Source organism: Entelurus aequoreus, linkage group LG16, assembly GCF_033978785.1.
Source record: "Entelurus aequoreus isolate RoL-2023_Sb linkage group LG16, RoL_Eaeq_v1.1, whole genome shotgun sequence".
Lineage (NCBI taxonomy): Eukaryota > Metazoa > Chordata > Actinopteri > Syngnathiformes > Syngnathidae > Entelurus > Entelurus aequoreus.
In genome coordinates this window covers 19,966,946-19,987,630 of record NC_084746.1, presented here as the reverse complement: position 1 = coordinate 19,987,630, position 20,685 = coordinate 19,966,946, and the positions used below count along the sequence as shown (strand labels likewise).

The 20,685-nt window shown below is 43.8% G+C and overlaps 1 protein-coding gene across 7 annotated transcripts in view; it reads right to left on the bottom strand.

The window, feature by feature from the left end:
* Positions 1–20,685, bottom strand: part of LOC133630688 (anoctamin-1-like) — a 242,799-nt gene that overhangs the window by 73,603 nt on the left and 148,511 nt on the right. For all 7 annotated transcript variants that reach the window (XM_062022331.1, XM_062022333.1, XM_062022332.1 and 4 more), the window contains 2 exons: positions 16,172–16,213; positions 9,366–9,430 (listed from right to left, as the gene is read on the bottom strand). In XM_062022331.1, the coding sequence (XP_061878315.1) occupies positions 9,366–9,430; positions 16,172–16,213 (107 nt within the window). The remainder of the gene's footprint in view (positions 1–9,365; positions 9,431–16,171; positions 16,214–20,685) is intronic.

Sequence of the window (20,685 nt, the reverse complement as noted above, 5' to 3'; positions counted from 1 at the left end):
TTCATCGTTTTCACTACTCCAAAGTCTTATTACACAAATTTTATCCTGATACATCTCCACTTTGTGATAAATGTAAATCGGCTGAAGGATCACTGTCTCATTCGTTTTGGGAATGTCCAATTATTCAATCATTTTGGTCCAGCATTTTCTTTTTTTACTCGGGGGTATATCAGAGAAAACTTGTCCCTGACAGGGATATAATCTTGTTTGGGTGGTCTTCATAAACACAAAAACTTCCAAAATATATTACAGCCGTGTTGCTGCTCGGGACGGTCTTGGCCAAAAGACTCATTCTCAAAGACTGGAAAAGCCCATCTGCACCCAACTTCAGGAACTGGCTAAATGAACTTGTGAATGTAATGACTCTTGAAAGAATACGATTTATAAACTCTGCAAGTATGAATAAATGGGAACAAACCTGGAAACCTTTACTGACATATATTGAATCACAATTTAGACATTTAAGAAAAAACAAACAAAACTGCCATCTTTTTTGTAGTTGTATTCCTTTTTTATTACCTTTATTATTTTCTGTATTGATCCTACACTACTATTGTTTTTTTTGTTTTTTTTTGTTACTTCTGATATGGCCTTCCCACGGTTTACTTGCTTATTTATTTATTTATTTTTTGTGACTTTTTATTTGGTATTGTTTTACATCTGATCAACTTCTGTGACTTTCCTTTTCTTTTTTAAGTGTGAATGGTTGAGAGGCCCTCGAGAGGTGATCTTGGGATCACTTCCTGAGGATCCTTGTGTTATAGGTGTTATAGTTTTGACCGTGCGTGACTGCTCGCCGTCTGTTCGCTGTTGCGAAAAAGCTAAGTAGCGCTCTATCTGTGTGCTTTTAATTGTTCTACAGCTTTCTTTATCACTTCTCAAACATTTTTAGTGGTACTATTTAACTTGCAAATCACCCGATCTCTGTCCCACCACCCTTTCCTCAGCTAGCCAGCTGCTAAGCTAGCGCGGAGAAAGGCAGCGCCGGTCAGTAAGAAGCTACTCCTACAGACCGCGACCACTTCCCTGAGGACAGCAGGAACTTCACTCGGTGACAGAAAACACTGTGAGTAATGGCTTCCTGCGCGTCTTGCACCATACTCACGGAGAGGTTGGCTCTGCTAGAGGGCCGTGTCCGCCAGTTAGAGCAGAGTAATGTCGTAACTTTAGATGTTGCGGACACATCTGCTAGCGTTAGCTGTAGCGAGCTAACTAGCCCAGCTTGTAGCAGTCCTAAGCGGCCTACAAGCTACGGTGTACCGGTTGAGACGCATAATAGATTTAGCTCTTTAGCTAGTCCTACACCCCAGTCTACCGGGCACCACACCTTAGTTATAGGGGACTCCATCACCCGAAACATAAAGCTTAGCAAACCAGCCACAATAAAGTGTATCCCCGGGGCCAGAGCACCTGACATTGAAGCTAATCTTAGGGAGCTAACTCGCAACAGGCCTAGTAAACACGTACGACAGGCTAATCGCACCACTAATTATGCGAATATAGTTGTACACGTTGGCTCCAATGACACTAGAATGAGACAGTCAGAGATTACAAAGAGAAACATAGCCAGGACTTGTGATCTCGCCAGAAAGATGTCCAGGCATCGAGTAATTGTCTCTGGCCCCCTGCCTGCGAGAGGCAATGATGAGAGATATAGCAGATTAGTCTCGCTTAACAAGTGGTTGGCTAGCTACTGTAGGACGCAGGGACTAACGTTTATTGATAACTGGCCCTCTTTCTGGGGCAAACCAGGCTTGCTGATGAGAGACGGCCTTCACCCTAACCAGGAAGGCGCCATCATCCTGTCTAGAAACATAGACTACTATTTAAGTCTCACTTGACTGACTACACTAGAGCAAGCCCGGTCACAGGCAATTACAATGTCTGTTAGTCCGGGTGAGGAGTCAGTTAAGCTAGAACTAGCCAGCGCCAGGCTGGATAATCCATGTACGCATAGCAATTCTCTTAGAATAATACACAATTCACATAATGTTTTTTCTGTTGTGTCTGTGTCAGAGGTGGACATGCATTCTACTGAGGTGGCAAATTATGATATGTCCAGTCTATTGCAGCACCAAGCAAACAATCGGAAAATTCCCGTCATATCAATTCCTAGATATGGTCGAAACTATTTAAAGTGCACTACGCATAATAAACGCAACATTGTTAATATTGCCACTACGGATAATCTTAACAAAAACTCGTCAAAACAGCCCAATACCTATAATATGGGCTTTTTAAACATAAGATCATTGTCTCCCAAGGCGTTATTGGTTAATGAGGTCATTAGAGACAACAATCTTAACGTCATTGGTCTTAGCGAAACCTGGCTCAAACCGGACGAATTTTTTGCGCTCAATGAGGCATCTCCTCCTAACTATACGAATGCGCATGTTGCCCGCCCTCTTAAAAGGGGAGGGGGTGTCGCACTAATATACAATGAAAATTTCAACCTTACCCCTAACCTAAATAATAAATATAAATCGTTTGAGGTGCTTACTATGAGGTCCGTCACACCGCTACCTCTCGACCTGGCTGTTATCTACCGCCCCCCTGGGCCCTATTCGGACTTTATCAGTGAATTCTCAGAGTTCGTTGCTGATCTAGTGACGCACGCCGACAATATAATCATAATGGGGGACTTTAATATCCATATGAATACCCCATCGGACCCTCAGTGCGTGGCGCTCCAAACCATAATTGATAGCTGTGGTCTTACACAAATAATACATGAACCCACGCATCGCAACGGTAATACAATAGATCTAGTGCTTGTCAGGGGTGTCACCACCTCCAAAGTTATGATACTTCCATATACTAAAGTAATGTCCGATCATTACCTTATAAAATTTGAAGTTTTGACTCTTTGTCAACAAGCTAATAATAATAATAACTGCTATAGCGGCCGCAACATTAATGCTGCCACAACGATGACTCTTGCTGACCTACTGCCTTCGGTAATAGCACCATTCCCAAATTATGTCGGCTCTATTGATAAACTCACTAACAACTTTGACGATGCCTTGCGCGAAATTATTGATAGTATAGCACCGCTAAAGCAAAAAAGGGCCCCTAAAAGGCGCACCCCATGGTTTACAGAAGAAATTAGAGCTCATAAATTATCATGTAGAAAACTGGAACGCAAATGGCGCGCGACTAAACTTGAGGTTTTCCATCAAGCATGGAGTGATAGTTTAATAACTTATAAACGCATGCTTACCTTAGCTAAAGCTAAATACTACTCAAATCTCATCCGCCTCAACAAAAACGATCCTAAATTTCTGTTTAGTACAGTAGCATCGCTAACCCAACAAGGGACTCCTCCCAGTAGCTCCACCCACTCAGCAGATGATTTTATGAATTTCTTTAATAAGAAAATTGAACTCATTAGAAAGGAGATTAAAGACAACGCATCCCAGCTACAACTGGGTTCTATTAACACAAATACGACTGTATATACGACGGACACTGCCCTCCAAAATAGTCTCTCTATTTTTGATGAAATAACATTAGAGGAATTATTACAGCGTGTAAGTGGGATAAAACAAACAACATGTTTACTTGACCCACTTCCTGGGAAACTTATCAAGGAACTGTTTGTATTATTAGGTCCATCAGTGTTAAATATTATAAACTTATCACTTTCCTCCGGCACTGTTCCCCTAGCATTCAAAAAAGCGGTTATTCATCCTCTGCTCAAAAGACCTAACCTCGATCCTGACCTCATGGTAAACTACCGACCGGTCTCCCACCTTCCGTTTATTTCCAAAATTCTCGAAAAAACTGTTGCACAGCAGCTAAATGAACACTTAGTGACTAACAATCTCTGTGAACCTTTTCAATCCGGTTTCAGGGCAAATCACTCTACGGAGACAGCCCTCGCAAAAATGACTAATGATCTATTGCTAACGATGGATTCTGATGCGTCATCTATGTTGCTGCTTCTTGATCTTAGCGCCGCTTTTGATACCGTCGATCATAATATTTTATTAGAGCGTATCAAAACACGTATTGGTATGTCAGACTTAGCCTTGTCTTGGTTTAACTCTTATCTTACTAACAGGATGCAGTGCGTCTCCCATAACAATGTGACCTCGGACTATGTCAAGGTAACGTGCGGAGTTCCCCAGGGTTCGGTTCTTGGCCCTGCACTCTTTAGTATTTACATGCTGCCGCTGGGTGACATCATACGCAAGTACGGTGTTAGCTTTCACTGTTATGCTGATGACACTCAACTCTACATGCCCCTAAAGCTGACCAACACGCCGGACTGTAGTCAGCTGGAGGCGTGTCTTAATGAAATTAAACAATGGATGTCCGCTAACTTTTTGCAACTCAACGCTAAGAAAACGGAAATGCTGATTATCGGTCCTGCTAGACACCAACATCTATTTAATAATACCACCTTAACATTTGACAACCAAACAATTAAACAAGGAGACTCGGTAAAGAATCTGGGTATTATCTTCGACCCAACTCTCTCGTTTGAGTCACACATTAAGAGTGTTACTAAAACGGCCTTCTTTCATCTCCGTAATATCGCTAAAATTCGTTCCATCTTGTCCACTAGCGACGCTGAGATCATTATTCATGCGTTCGTTACGTCTCGTCTCGATTACTGTAACGTATTATTTTCGGGCCTCCCTATGTCTAGCATTAAAAGATTACAGTTGGTACAAAATGCGGCTGCAAGGCTTTTGACAAAAACAAGAAAGTTTGATCATATTACGCCTATACTGGCTCACTTGCACTGGCTTCCTGTGCACTTAAGATGCGACTTTAAGGTTTTACTACTTACGTATAAAATATTACACGGTTTAGCTCCAGCCTATCTCGCCGATTGTATTGTACCATATGTCCCGACAAGAAATCTGCGTTCAAAGAACTCCGGCTTATTAGTGATTCCCAGAGCCAAAAAAAAGTCTGCGGGCTATAGAGCGTTTTCTATTCGGGCTCCAGTACTCTGGAATGCCCTCCCGGTAACAGTTAGAGATGCTACCTCAGTAGAAGCATTTAAGTCCCATCTTAAAACTCATTTGTATAATCTAGCCTTTAAATAGACCCCCCCTTTTTTAGACCAGTTGATCTGCCGTTTCTTTTCTTCTCTCCTCTTCTCCCCTGTCCCTTGCGAGGGGGAGTCGCATAGGTCCGGTGGCCATGGATGAAGTGCTGGCTGTCCAGAGCCGGGACCCCGGGTGGACCACTAGCCTGTGCATCGGTTGGGGACATCTCTGCGCTGCTGACCCGTCTCCGCTCGGGATGGTTTCCTGTTGGCCCCGCTGTGGACTGGACTCCCGCTGATGTGTTGGATCCACTGTGGACTGGACTTTCACAATGTTATGTCAGACCCACTCGACATCCGTTGCTTTCGGTCTCCCCTAGAGGGGGGGGGTTACCCACATATGCGGTCCTCTCCAAGGTTTCTCATAGTCATTCACCGACGTCCCACTGGGGTGAGTTTTTCCTTGCCCGTATGTGGGCTCTGTACCGAGGATGTCGTTGTGGCTTGTACAGCCCTTTGAGACACTTGTGATTTAGGGCTATATAAATAAACATTGATTGATTGATTGATTGATTGATTGATCCTTGATGCAGAGGAATGTTCATCCATCTTGCTATGGTCTGGATAGCCTGCTGATCCTGAGCCAGAGCGGGATGGATGGATAAATATATACAATATCTGGGTATCTTTTCTAATAATGTTTATACTGTAAACCTTGAATTGTTGGAGTTTAAGTGCACCTCTCTCCTCAAGTGTGCATGTGAGTGGGTATGAGTGGATGTGTGATTGTATGTAGGTTTTGCGTGACCAAAGTATGACTGTTAAATGTGATTTTAACTGTAAAATTCAATAAAAATATTTGCAAAAAAAGAAGACGCACTCTGCTGTCCAGATTGCATGGCTTCGACCCAAACAAACAAGAGTACTAGTCCACAGCAAGTTTGCCCGTCTGGTCTTGGTCAGAGGTCACACCACCCCCAGAAGGTTGGAGGCAGGTCATCACTCCCATCCAAACCACAGTCTTCTCCAGACCAAAGAACTGTGGGCATCCATGTCCCTGAGCTGCAACAGTCTTGACCAGACTAGCGCCCCCTTTACCCTTTCTTGAAGAATGGTGTCCAAGGTTAGTTGTTTCTCCTGTAGATGCCTCACTGCATCCTGGTTAAGAGCACCATGCAGATCTGACTAAACACTTTGAATGTCCTCTAACAGTTCTGTATGTGGCATGTTGCTGGCAGAGTGTTCGTATGTTTGTTTTCTCCAACTCCCACCAAAATTTTAAAGAAGCAAAAAAAAGTTTCCTCTTTTGCCAATGTTCCGACAAGGCTACACTGGGAGCAGGTGGGTAAAGAGTCTTGCCCAAGGACACAACGGCAGTGACTAGGATGGCGGAACCTGGAACCCTCGAGTTGCTGGCACGGCCACTCTACCAACCGAGCTATACCGCCCCCATATGTGCCATTGCTAAATACACATATGCCCCTTACCAAAGCCTTCAATCTGTCTCAACTGTGTGTCTCCTGCAAAAACAGCAAGTCAGTGTTTTTATGAGACAAGACCTCAGAAAGTAGCTGTTTTGTCCTTCTATCTCTCCCTCCATTGATATTTAGTGTTGCTACTTTAAAGCCTGGTGTATACTCTCGCGTCGCGTAGCTTGCGTAGGCGACGCGTTCGCCCTCCCCTGCGTAGCTTCCTGCATAGCCTACGTGTACCTCCCAAAAATCAGCAGAGCTGTGATTGGTCAGTTTTTGCCAAGGAGGATCCCTGAACACAGGCAAACAGACTTTGTGCTTAAAATGTAAAAATGATTGTTTAAAATAAAACAGTGATCAAACATTTGCAAGAAAACTGATATCTCGATAGGCTCTAAAAAAAATTACTGAATGTGTTGTTTTTCAGCTTATTGTGTTGTTGCATTCAGAAAATGTCAAACTATGGCAATTTTTTCAACTTTTATTGTCAATCTTGTGTTAACAGATTAATTTCCGACATATTCTCTCTCACACACTTCTCATTCTCCGTCAATAACCTTTCAGGCACAGTATATTTAGAAACATTTGCGAACTCTGAACATGACTATACAGATAAACACCAGCATGTTGTTTACTTTAAAATAGTTATTTAATAGTTTTATTTACATGATGTCTCTCTCTTGTCCTATGACCCGAACGGCAAATAGCGTTGCAAATAACAGCGTCCTCTGCCGCGACTCATTCAGAAGTTGCACGGTCCATCTATACGAATGTATTTTCCTCTAGTTCATAAGTAAAACATCCATTAAAAGTAATCTGATGATTGTAAATGATTAGCTCCAGTGTATACACAAATGTCAATGTGATCACAGGAAGGAAATACAGTATCTAGCAACAACAGCTGCAGTTGCTTCTTCTGGAGACACTGCTGCTTAGTGTTTTGGAAGAGAATTACAAGTCTGGCGCCACCCCCCACGGAAGAACTACAAATCAAACAAGACGTCGTCGGAGGGACCCAAGCTAGTATATTTCAGGCTTATGAGTACCCATAATGTGAGAGAGTAAGAGAACAGACAAATGCACCAGAGGAGAGACAGTAGAGATGAAGAAAAGCCGGGTGCGGCATGATTATTTAAAATGTTTGAGTCTTGTTTTTCTCTTTTCTGAGAGCTGCCAGGTGTTTATTAAGGCGGTAGCGCCTTCGCTCATTAAGCATATAAGTGTCTACCTTTTGTTTGAAGACACTCAAAGACTTCAAAAACGTATCCGTGTCCTCAATATTGTCTCCCACTTTAGTTGCCTTTCTAAACATGTCATCAAGAAACAGATTTATTTAACTTAGTGAGTATAAGTAATACTTATCTCACACAGAGTCAGTATCATATTCCATTTCATCACTGGTCACTTGGCTTTGAACAACATCTTTAACTTCACAAGTGTCCTCAGAATTGAGCACATTTATTGTAGGGGCAGCAATGCCCTCTGCAACAACCTGATAATGTCCTGCTTGTTTGCACTGAGAGCTGCTCGGGCTCACAGGAACCCTGAAGCTGGTTCTTCAACATGTTCCTGAACCTCTCCAAGCTTCTCACACACTTCGCCATTTGCAGTATTACTTTTTTCTTTATGCTTTCACTCATAAATAAATCCCTGTGCAAGGTCTGAAGGAACTGCCACTGAGTCATCACCCTTAGATACATGCTCACTGGCTGTCACGCCATCGTGGAACTCCGCTGCAGCGGATGCAGCACTGCCGCCACATTAGCAAGGGACACGCCCACCACATGGTCCTGTGCGAAATCAGCGACAAGAAACGTATTTTTGTTGCCTATGAGGGCACGCGAGCTTCTTGTGACCCACATCCCTACACTCAAAGCACTTTGTCCCACCTAAGCTCGCATATACCAAATAACTTTCTCCATGTTTCACATTGAAGGAGATGTCAAGAGTTTGATCAGGTGAAGACAAAAACATGAAAATTTGTCATCTAAGACTTTGCACATGTTTCAATTTGCCATCCCTTTAGCCTAAATTAACATTCTAAAATGCACTAGCACACTTTCCAAATCTACGGAGCTCTGCCTACAGATGTTCATTGGGGATGAAAAGCGGCACACCGGACAAGGTAATCTGCGTATATGGGGCAGTGATTGGGGAGATTTATGTGTAAGTGTCCCTAATAAACAGGCTGGCTTCAATTAAGCTGTGAACTCACGCTTCCCTTATAAGGAAAACAACTGCTTTGTTCATACGCGATGCAAATGAAACATTTTCACATCCTACCTGCTCTCCCACAGGAAGCAGGTGGAAGCACTGTCACGCTGCCATCAGGAGAAATAATCCGCACACCTTGTCTGATTGACGGAGGTGACGCCGTGGGGGACGCCATTCCTCTGAATGCGTCCTCAGCCACACACACAAAGACGGCGAGAAAAACGCACAATAAACTTAAAAGAAATGTCAAACTTACCTGGTTATGCAGTTTGAAACCAAAATAAGTCCCAAAAGTTTAGAGAAAAGGCAACAATCAAGCATCTTTCGCACACCATCCACACCCCACCGTGACATGTACACTGGAAGTGGATAGATAGATAGATAGATAGATAGATAGATAGATAGATAGATAGATAGATAGATAGATAGATAGATAGATAGATAGATAGATAGATAGATAGATAGATAGATAGATAGATAGATAGATAGATAGATAGATAGATAGATAGATAGATAGATAGATAGATAGATAGATAGATAGATAGATAGATAGATAGATAGATAGATAGATAGATAGATAGATAGATTGACAGATAGATAGATAGATAGATAGATAGATAGATAGATAGATAGATAGATAGATAGATAGATAGATAGATAGATAGATGGATAATTACCGCACAAGTCCAATGGGCTGGTACTTGTAGAAGACGCCATAATTTGCCCACTCCTCATACAAAAGCTGGATGAGAGAAATCAGTATTCTTCATTAGTAAATCTTTACTTTTATCATGCATGATACTTTTTCTGTACATTCAAAGTTCATTACTTCAAAGATGAGTTTGTCTTACAAATTAATATATACATTTTTATGAAAACTACTTCTTTTTTTTAATGAGTATGTTTGCAGAACTAACTACCTTGAGACTAAAGAAAGTAGCAAGTACAGCACTAATAAAAAAGGCGAGAAACACTATTGAATTCAAGAAAGAACTTGTAATAAAGTATGAAGGTAACTTTTCCCTCTTCCTTCTCCACTCATTCACACGTGAATACTCTTTGGCAACAAGAGTGTAAAAGTGATTCATAATGTTTTTGTATTTCACTTTATTTCCTGCTTGTAAAACTATCACTGATCCATTTGTTAATTTAATATAAGTCTCAAAAAGACAAGAGACCAGCATGGAAAGAAGGAGGGAAACGCTGTAGAGTAAAAAAAAAAAAAGACGATGTGCGAGGGGGTACATCAATGGCGTGAGCAAATAATATGGATGAATCAATTAAGCAGGCTTTGTACCACAGCAAGTTTTGAACTGGGATGCGAGCTGACTTTTCTGAAAAATCATACCAAAGCAGAATTATATTATAGCAGAGAAAGAGGCACTAGCGGGGCACAAGCCAATGGATCACCTGGTTCAATAGAATCTCTTCCAGCACACACACACACACACACACACACACACACACACACACACACACACACACACACACACACACACACACACACACACACACACACACACACACACACACACACACACACACACACACACACCTTCCTCCCCTGCCCATCTGCTCTCCCTCTAGAGCACATATGTCAGAGTCAAGGCCCGCGGGCCATATCCGGCCCGCGAGAAGGTTTTTTACGGCCCTTGGGATGATCTTGATTTATTATTAGAACCGGCCCGCAGACCGCAGATCTTTTTATTTTTTTTTTTATTTTTTTTTTTTTTTAGACCGCAGATCTTTTACACGCACCAAGCGGATGCCGGTCCAAGGTTCCGAAAGGGGGCGAGCGGCCCGCCGGGACGCGCCTGCCGGCCGAAGGGCTGCAGCCCGGCCGTCAGTCGCGGAGCCCGCCGTGCCACGCGCGCCAAGGGGGCGGGCCGAAACCCGGCCCCGAGGCCCTGAGACTTCTGCTTTGTTTCCCCAAACCGCGCGTCACCGCCGGGCCCGCACCACCGTCGGGCTGCAGCCCGAGCGTCGGTGGCGGAACCCGTCATGTGCCGCGCGCGCCAAGCGGAGCGGGGGGGTCAAGCGGGCCGAAACCCGCAGGCCACCCCCTCACCACGAGGCCCTGAGACTTCTGCGTTTGACCCCTACGCGCGGCCCGTCGGGACGCGCCCGCCGTCAAGCCACGAGGGCCAGCCGTCGGGTCGCGGAGCCCGCCGTGCCACGCGCGCCAAGGGGCGGGCCGAAACCAGCGGGGGGTTTCGGGCACCCAACTCGCCTCCCTCCCACGGAGGGAGGAGGGGGGTTTAATGTGAACATTACTGTGCAATCACATATTTAGAGTTTTTACTCAATTCAAGTTTAAAAGTTAAAGTTTAATATTTGTTTTCACTGCATGTTACTTCTCCTTAAACAAAGTGTTGTTTTTGATTTATAGATTTTTGCACTTTATTTTATTGTATTTCAATTTAATTATATTTTAAAAATATTTCAGTTGAGTGGATGATAGAAAATTGCTATTATTGTTTTTTTCTTTGAAGTAAATTTAGCCCACTTTTGCTAAAATAGAAAATATAGGCTACTGATGGTGCCTTGAATACCGGTTTCTTTCATTTAATGTTCATGTTATGGGGATTTTTATATAAAGGAAATTTGTCTTTTGTGTCTGTTGAAAATTAAAGATTACTGACAGAGCCATAAGAAAATATTGCTTTATTTATCTGATCATATTGGAATATATTTGTTAGGTTTTCAGTAGGTTCAATTAGGTTCACTAGACTATATGCGTCATTTAAAAATTTTTCAATGAACATTCGAACAGTCCGGCCCTCGGCTTGTAGCTAAATTTTTTATTTGGCCCTCCGTCCATTTGACTTTGACACCCCTGCTCTAGAGACTGCCTGCTCCCTGCTCTATCAGCTCTACATGTCCAAATAATTTTTGAATCTTTATTATTGTAGCAATATGGTTGTTAAATTTAAGGAGTCTTTTTATTTCAGATTGTTTGTGAGGGCACCAAACAGACTTCTGTTTGTGTGTGTGTGATTAATACACCCAATTTGTTTCCTTTTTTTTTTTTTAATACAATTAACCACTTTACAAGTTAGAGTATTATTGTGTAAAGTATGTGTTATTAGTTGTTTTAACTTTTTGTAATTAGGCTATTCAAATTTCCCACTTAATACATTTTACAAGAACACATTGAATACAACATGATAGCGTAACTGACCATCCTGAGATGCTCATAATAATTATGAGCATCTGATGCAGGTCATTATTCAGTTACTACGTTTTTATTAATTATTAATAATATTGTTTAATAATTACTCAGTAATTAATAACTGAGTAGAACCTGAAAGCGTCATAATACAATTCAATGCAGCCTCTGATGGACGCAGACATTGTTTGATAGTGATAGATACATGTGCACACCGTTGCTCTACAATGAACTGGCAAGTTTTTTTTTTAGTTTTTTTTTTTAACTGGTGACTTGTCCAGAGTATAGCACAGCCAGATGACTGCTAACGTAGGCCCCAGAGTCCAGAGTCCAGCCTGAGCCGTGTTACAAGGTAATGTTACGAACATTAAATGAATGAAAATGTAGACTAATTGTTTCAGCCGCCCTCGGTAGTTTGGTTTTCTCACCATTCTTAGAAACAAGTTATTAATGTCCTGGGCCCCTGCTCTGCTGCTCTGACAGTTATAATTTTTGCTCAATAAAATAATTGTTGATGCAGACCACCTCTTTATCCTCCTTAAAAACGCTTACATTATTGTGTGTCCTGGCTGACTCTGCTGTAGTAAATTTTAGTTTGTAGCAAATTTTACTGCTTATGGTGGACAAAAAATGGGCTGCGGTTTACTTTTACGCAGAAAACATGGCTCACTTCCCGAGTCTGAGACAGTGAACCTGGTAGAGGAGAGGCTACTTGTATATGCAGGACTTGTCAGCAACCTAAAGAGGGAGTTTGATGAGCGCTTCATGGATTTTAGAAAAATTGCTGGGTAAATCAATGTCAGAACTGACTGTTCCAGACCACATTCAGATGGAGTTGATTGACTTTCAATGTGATACTGAGCTAAAAAATACATTTATTGCAATAAATCTGAAATACTTCTATACACAGGCCTCAATGCAAAAGTATCCACACATTAGTAAACATGCACATTGAATGCTTTCATTGTTTGGCAGCACTTATTACATCTGTGAGCAGACCTTAATTGTCATGAACCTCAATAAGTCCAGACTCAGAGGTACTCTAACGGGGACTAGCCGTGGAACAGGTGCTGGCGCGGGGACCAGACGTGGAGCAGGTGCTGGCGCGGGGACCAGCCATGGAGCAGGTGCTGGCGCAAGGACCAGCCGTGGAACAGGTGCTGGCGCGGAGACCAGCCGTGGAGCAGGTGCTGGCGCGGGGACCAGTAAACTTGGGGTGCTGGAGCAGGGACCGGAGGAGGAGAGGATGGCAGCGTCTGCAGGCCCACCGCAGAGGATGGCGGCGTCTGCAGGCCCACCGCACAGGATGGCGACGTCTGCAGGCCCACCTGGGTTGAGGCTAGCCGTGACCTTGGTGGAGGTGGCCTGGCTGGAGGTTGCGGCTTTGCTTCCCGTAAGACAGGTGGTGGTGGTGGTCGAGCCGGAGGTAGCAGCCTGGCTGGGCGCAGCTGTGGTGGAACTGGCCTTTCAGGAGGTTGTGGCTTGGCAGGACGGACAACAGGTGTTAGTGGTCAGGTAGGAGGTTGCAGCCTGGCTGGGCGCAGCTGTGCAACCCCACTAGCACAGCTCCTAGCACTAGCCCCCCCTCAGGAAGCGGATGCCAGATGCTTCTTTCAAAATCCAGAACAGACTTTAAGGGTGGGAGGTGGGTAGACTCCTCCTCTCTTCTTGAGTGTCCCAAAAGTTTATCGCTTCAAGCACCCTCCATGTATGCTCGTCAAGCTCGTCGAAGCCGGCTTCCGAAGAACGGTATGCTCGTGCTTTTCTGTAAAGGCGTCGAGGCTTGTTGATGCCGGAGGTCGTCATTCCAGGAAGCAGCGGAACGACAGGAATCAGCTTGCAGGTAAGAAGAATGATTTATTCTTCTTGGAAAAAATACCAAATACAAAATAAACAAAACAAGCGTGCCTATAGCACGGGAAGCTAACGGGATAGCCAACAGGAAAAGCTAAGCACAAGAACAGGGCGAAGCTTAGCTCAGGAAAATAATATGTAGAGGTCGTAACTCGTTGCATGAAAGCAAATAAAAGCACCAGAATGAGTGAGGCGAAAAGCCAGGACTAAATAGCTCCCTGATTAGTGCCCGGGAACAGGTGAACGTCCCAAACACTAATCAGAGGAAGGTGAACACAATGAATAACCATAGCAACCAAGGAGACACAAAAACAGGGGTGCTGAAACGGAACTTAAACAACAAGTGAATCAAAAACGTAAATAAACTATGATCCGGGCAACGGATCATAACAGAGCCAGCTGCAACCTAACATTGAGATGCTAGTAAAAAACAAAGAGCAGCTTTAATGTGTCCCACTGGCAGTTTTTAGTGTTGAAGACATGTTTTTGTTGAGATTCTGAATTTTATTTAGTTGGATTTGTGTCTGCAGTTATTGTTTGTTGTTCTGCATCATTCAGAACAACAAACAATAACTGCAATATTGTTATTTTGCAACACTGTTGAATGTAAATTTTTATTTGCACTCAGGAACTTTAATATTTATTACAAGGATTTTTGTTTGATGCCTAAAATCACTGTTTGGCTTGAGGCCCATTTACACATTTTCACTTTGGTCGTTGGAGGCAAAACGTTCGGGCATCCTTGCCCTCGACTAAACACCAGCTAATCGCAGGGTACAGATCATCTTAATCAACGAGGTGAAAACCTAATATAATTTTGATATTACATCTTAATGGGGAACTTCACTTTGAGAATTTTGCCTATCGTTTACAATCATCATGAGAGACAAGAAAACACATGCTCTTTTTTTTTACGATTTTAAAGATGGTACAACAATGCTTGAAAGATGTGGCTAATGGAAATCACCGTTGTAGCCTTCAAAGCCCTCTAAAACAACTTCAAAACCCTGCAGCAACGTTTTATATACAGAGTGCAAGTCTATATATAATCTAGTAACAGACACGTTCATAACAATATGTAATATGTTAAATATCTACCACATTTTGATCTTTTTATTCATTTCCGGGACTTGATATCTGTTTCCAGAGCAGCGCACATCTGACTTCTGGCAACAACCAGTGCTCCTACTTCCGGAGGAGCACTGGTTACAAACAACAAAGACAACTATTTTTGGACAAATGAGGGTTCACAACCTTATACTTTTGAAGCTTAAGATACTGCTTACTGCTGCTTATAAAAGCCAGCACGAAGGAAGAGTGAGACGTTCGAGCAGACGGAAACCAGGGGAGTGAGGTAAAAGTGATTTTGACGCTATAAATATGGAACTTGGAGCCAAGCTATTTCGTCATAAATGGAGTGCTTACCTAAAATCAACAGGAAACTTCCCCGGCCAGCTGGACTAAACACACAACTGTCCATCAAGTGAGTCACTTTAATATTGATCATAATGCATGTGGCACGCCATGCGTGTTACTACAACTACAGTTCATATGCTGTCTGGCTAGCTCAGCTGTGTACACACAAAACATCAAATGTGGGTACTGAAATTACAGATACTGTAATATTAACGTTCATGTTTTTCAGTCAGTACAAACTGGTGTCGTATCGCAGTGTTGTGCATTACAAACTCAAACGCCATTTGTGTTGACATAGCTAGGTATGGCAAGACATAAGCTTTTACGGCTAGTACCGTAGCATGGCGATGTGTAACTACATTTTTGAGAACGTTAGAAAAATACTTCCTCAATGTTCACTCTTTCAATAACAACTAAAATAACTCGCTACAGTTTTACAGGTTACGGAAAATAAATGAAGTATTGTTGACGAGTTTTGAATGCAGTTTTAAAGTAATTTAGAGGTAGCTGGATTGCTAGCCACCTAGAACCAGCCGTTTTTTATGTTACATAGCGTAAAAATAAAAATAAAAACTTGTCTTGTCTCTTATAAGGATTGTGAACTATTGCCAAAATTCCCCCCAAAAAGTGCAGTTCCCCTTTAATCAACCACAGGGTGACAACTTAATATAATTGTATTATTTAATCTAAATCATTAATCAGGTTAAATCCTAATGGAGCTCCTCGGAACGTATTTTCTTGTAAGACTCTACTACAGGATTTAAACCTCAGCTGTCTTAAGGTTTTAATACCTTAGTATTTTGGGGAGGTGGGACACTTTGCATCAATCACACTGTTTCAGATCAGTTTCATAATACATGGATGGTTGGTGCAAGTAAAACCTGTGTTGCATGTTCTATGTTGCACATGTGGAAAAACCTCAGTTATTCCTTAAACACAAAATTTACTTAAACCAGTGAGCATGCAGATTTAAGAATATGATAACACATTCAATAATAATGATAATACATACAAAACAGTAAAAGCTGCAAAAATATTTCTTACTTTTCTGTCGTTAGGCTCTGCACTATCTTCGTCAACATCTCCCTAAAGATGGAAAGATCAACGTTTGTTAAAGACAACACACACTTATGTGTTTTGCACAGAAACTCTGAATGTATAAAATATTCAGAAAACTGAAGTGTCAGAGAAACTAAACCACATAATTAAGGATGGCATCCATCACATAAATAAAGATTAACATGCAGTTCAAATATCTAAAGAATAGAACAAAGAAAGTAGAACAAAATTGGCAGAGGTGGGTACCCACGCCCCTACGCCATTATATTTACTTAATTAACTTTTTGGAATAATTGGGCTTCTCAAAGTAGTCTTAATTCAACAAACTTTTTTCTTTTACTTCAGTATTTTTTTTATTGAAAAATAACTACTATTACTCTGCTAAGTTTAATTCTAATTGCTACATTTATTTATATCATAATTGTTTACAATCGATTGGTCACTACTTTGAAAAATGTATTAATTTGGCTTGTTAGCGAGTCTTCCTCCAGCAGGCACTGTCACATGACTCCGTTTCACCAATCCAACTTAAGCACTACTGACGTTTGACTACATTTCAACAATCAAATGAATCAAATATGAAATCCGTGCTGCAGTCTGCAGGTGTACCTAAAGTTGTGGCCCAGCAGCGACTGCAGCACGGATTTCATATTTCATTCATTCACAACTCCTCCAACACGAACATTATTGTTTTTGCACTTTTGGCTTCTTATCAAATAACTTTTTCAAATAGATTCAATTTTGCACGTGGAAACTTAAAGTGTGGGCTTTAGTTGATATAACACTCCTGTCAGGGGGTGCATTATCCGGCACAACACCTGGACGCTACAATATACACCCCCACTACCTCCAAACCCCGCCGCCCCACACACACCTTGTAGCGTCCCGGAAGAGTTAGTACTGCAAAGGGTTCTGGGTATTTGTTCTGTTGTGTTTATGTTGTGTTACTGTGCGGATGTTCTCCCAAAATGTGTTTGTCATTCTTGTTTGGTGTGCATTCACAGTGTGGCGTATATTTCTAACAATGTTAAAGTTTTTTTATACTGGCACCCTCAGTGTAACCTGTATCGCTGAAGATCAAGTATGCGTTGCATTCACTTCTCTTTGTGTGTGAATGAAAATGGGACGTTACAATTCTCGGGAGGGGCACTGAAATTTGGGAGTCTCCTGGGAGGTTTGGCAAGTATTAGAATTAGCGGCGTACTGCGGCACCACTGCTGAATATGATCGGCGGGCCAGCTCTAGTGTTAATTTGATATCGCCTCACGGGCCAAGTGAAATTACATGGCGGTCCAATTTTTGGCCCGCGAGCCAGAGTTTGACACCCATTGCTTAATTGAGCCTCTTTTTTTTTTTCTTTTTTTTTAGTCTGTGACATAGTCCTCCAAGCAGAGATTTCTTTGGCGGGCCCTGACAGGACAGGGCCCAGGCTGCGCAGGGTCATCCTGCATAACTGAGTCAAGTGGGCCAGGTGGCACAGGCAACTGTTCATCAGGGCAATCCTAGTCGCCATCAATGTGGTGTGGGTCCACTGCCTGATCTAAAGTGGATGGCGGCAACACTCGTTTCAAGCGGCTGGTGAGCCGTCAGGAGAGCGAAAGGTGGCTGGTCCGAGTTGTTCAGCGATCTGGCGTGACGTGGGCCAAAATGCAGCCTGTGGGACCGGTTGGGCCAACGGATCCGGACCGAGTCCAACACAGCAAGTGCAGGGCATCTTGCACAGTGCTTCTGGTCAAACAGCTGTGTCATACGGCGTTGATACTCGGCTACTCTGGGTATCACCACTGGATTATCTCCCTTTGGAGGGCGCAGGCGGTTTAGAGGAAGCTGAAGCTCATGGCCAAGCATCAGGAGGACTGGAGAACTGCCTGCTGTAATGCAAAAGAGTGCTCTGCACTGCCGAAGAGAATGGGAGGCCATTCTTGAGGGTCTGGTTGAACCGCTCCACATTGCCTATGCCTGAGGATGATATAAGGCAGTCCTAATATGCTTAACTCTGCTGCTCCAAAAAGGTAGAAAAACTGGCCAAGATGAATAGTGGCTCATTATCAGTAGTGATGACAGCAGGAAGGCCCCGATGGGAGAACAAAGAGGAGAGGAAGTCTGTGACCACATTGGTGGTGACTGAGCTGATGTGCTGCACCTCAGGCTACTTGGAATGGAGGTCATAGAAGATAAGAAGGAAGCGTTGGTGCTGAGGGATGCCATTGCGTTCCCCACCGATGTCAAGCTGGATGTGGGACCACAGTGCTGTTGGCCAGGGTAGAGGCTGCAAAGGTGGAGATGGGGTGAGCCTGTTTTACCATTGGTGAAGCATGCTGCACAGTCCTTCACCAGAGCCTCCAGGTCTCTGTCGATGTCTGGCCACCAGACCAGACCCTTTCAGCGTATCTTGACCCTGACGATGCCCAGATGGCCATGATGCAACATGCCCAGGACTCATGCCCTCAAGGCATAGGGCACCACAGTGCACAGCCCCCGTGCTACACAGATATAATTCCAACAAGAGAAGTCACCCTTGCCGTGACGGAAATGTGCTAGGTCCTCTGGCACTTTTGCTGCCTACCTCTCTCGGATAGCTGTATAAACAATGGGTCCTGCGCTGACACTGTTTGGAGCTCCTGCAGTGACACAACAGCATGAAGGGGTGCGTGCAGCATGAAGACCAGCTCGAGCTCCGAAGGGTTCTGAGTGGCATTTGGCACGGTGCTGGGTGCGGCTCTGGAGGGCAAGTCCACCTTGACATTGTCCCTGCCTGGTGTAAACTGCGTGGTAAAGTTGTATGCCTTCAGTCTCTCAGACCACCAGTAGAGGCGCAGCGGCTTATGACCTGAGCTGGTCGTTGTCAGGAGGGCCACGAGGGTTTGTAGAGGTACATGTGCCACCTCTCGCAGGTCCAGACACATGCCAGTGCCTCTCTTTCCCCCACCGAATACTTTTGTTCCGTTGCATTGATTGCCCTTGACACAAACGCAAATCCTTTGCTACAGTTGAGACAGGACCACACCGACTGCAGTGTTAGAGGCATCACAGGTCAGTGGGCAAGCAGGGGGTTAAGAGGTAAGCTGTGACTTAAGCCGGCGGACAGCAGCTGAGCATGCAATAGTCCAGTCCCAGGGCGCATCCTATTTGAGGAGGGCATGGAGTGGTGCGGTGGTGCCGCAGAGGTTGAATGACAGGGGACACAGGTTGATGAGTAGCTCGTGGTTGAAAGCAGCGATGTGGCCTAGCCCGGTAAAGAGTGACGGCTGACGGTTCAGCCAGGGCATCGACAGTCGGTATGGTGGAGCCTGTATTATCCGTAATGAAGAAGCGATGCATGCAGAATAGGTCAAGGCCCAGCAGGTTAGCACCGTGTCGAGATACTTGGAAGGGGAATGCTGTGAGGGCTCTGGACCGCATGGAGCAGGTGTCAGTGCCCACCATGGCCATTTTACTGTGTCCATAGCCATGCAGATCCTTTGCTCTTGCTTTAATTGGTTGTCATGTAAAGACCCGTCTTAATGTTGATTCATTAAGTAGCGACTTGGAAGCAGCAGTATCCAGCAGCAGCGGCAGGCAGACACTGTCCAGCTTAACAATACACCACTTGAACAGTTTTGTGTGGGAGCCCACCGAGTGGATGGTGGTGGAGCTTGCCACTTGGAATGGGCGGGGCCGTGAATTGGCAGAAAAGGCAGATCGGCACACTTTAGAAAAGTAGTTCATCTTACCACAAGCTGGCATGTCTGTCCTGTGGCTGGGCAAGTTGGTGCATGGGTTGAGTGGGTGGAAGAGCCACAATTTTCACACAGCCTGTGTGCTGTAGCGCCCTGACGTCCCGTGACGTTCATCTTAAAGTCCACGTGAGAGGAGGGGTTGTCAGGGGCCTGAGTGTCTAGGGACACTGTCTGAGCCAGCGGTACAAAGTGTACAAGCGTCACCGCCTGCTGCCACCTTGTGGTTTGTGTGTAGTTTGCCTTTGTTGGTGCAGCAGACCTGGCTCTTATTGTTTGTCTTCTTCCTAGAGTTCCTGTGTTTTCCTGTGGGCGGAGTTGTGAGACGTGCACAGCTGTGTCCAATCTTCCCGACACTATTTAAGCAGCACCTCGACAGCTGGATGGCACTCGGCAATTCTACTCTTCGACTCTACTTGTATGAAGACTCCTATGCTCCTTGTATTTATTCTACTTACCTTCTTGGCTATTTCCAGTGCCATCCAGCTTGGTATGTACTATGTTAGTTTGCACGTCTTGCAACTCCGACCCAAGTTTAGTTAGTTTTGTATATTAGCTTTTGTTCTTATTATCACGGTGCTCTTTTTGTGTTCTCTTTTTAGCACCGTCGCTTTTTGTTATCTCCTAATTTTGGATCATTGTTGTGAGTGCTTTTTCATTAAGTAAAGAACTGTTCAACTCACATTCCATCTGCATCCTTGGGTTCCTCTGTTCTATATTTAATCGAACTGTGACAACAAGGGTCGAATCCAGTTAGCTAATTGTGCAGTGGACTCCAGTTGG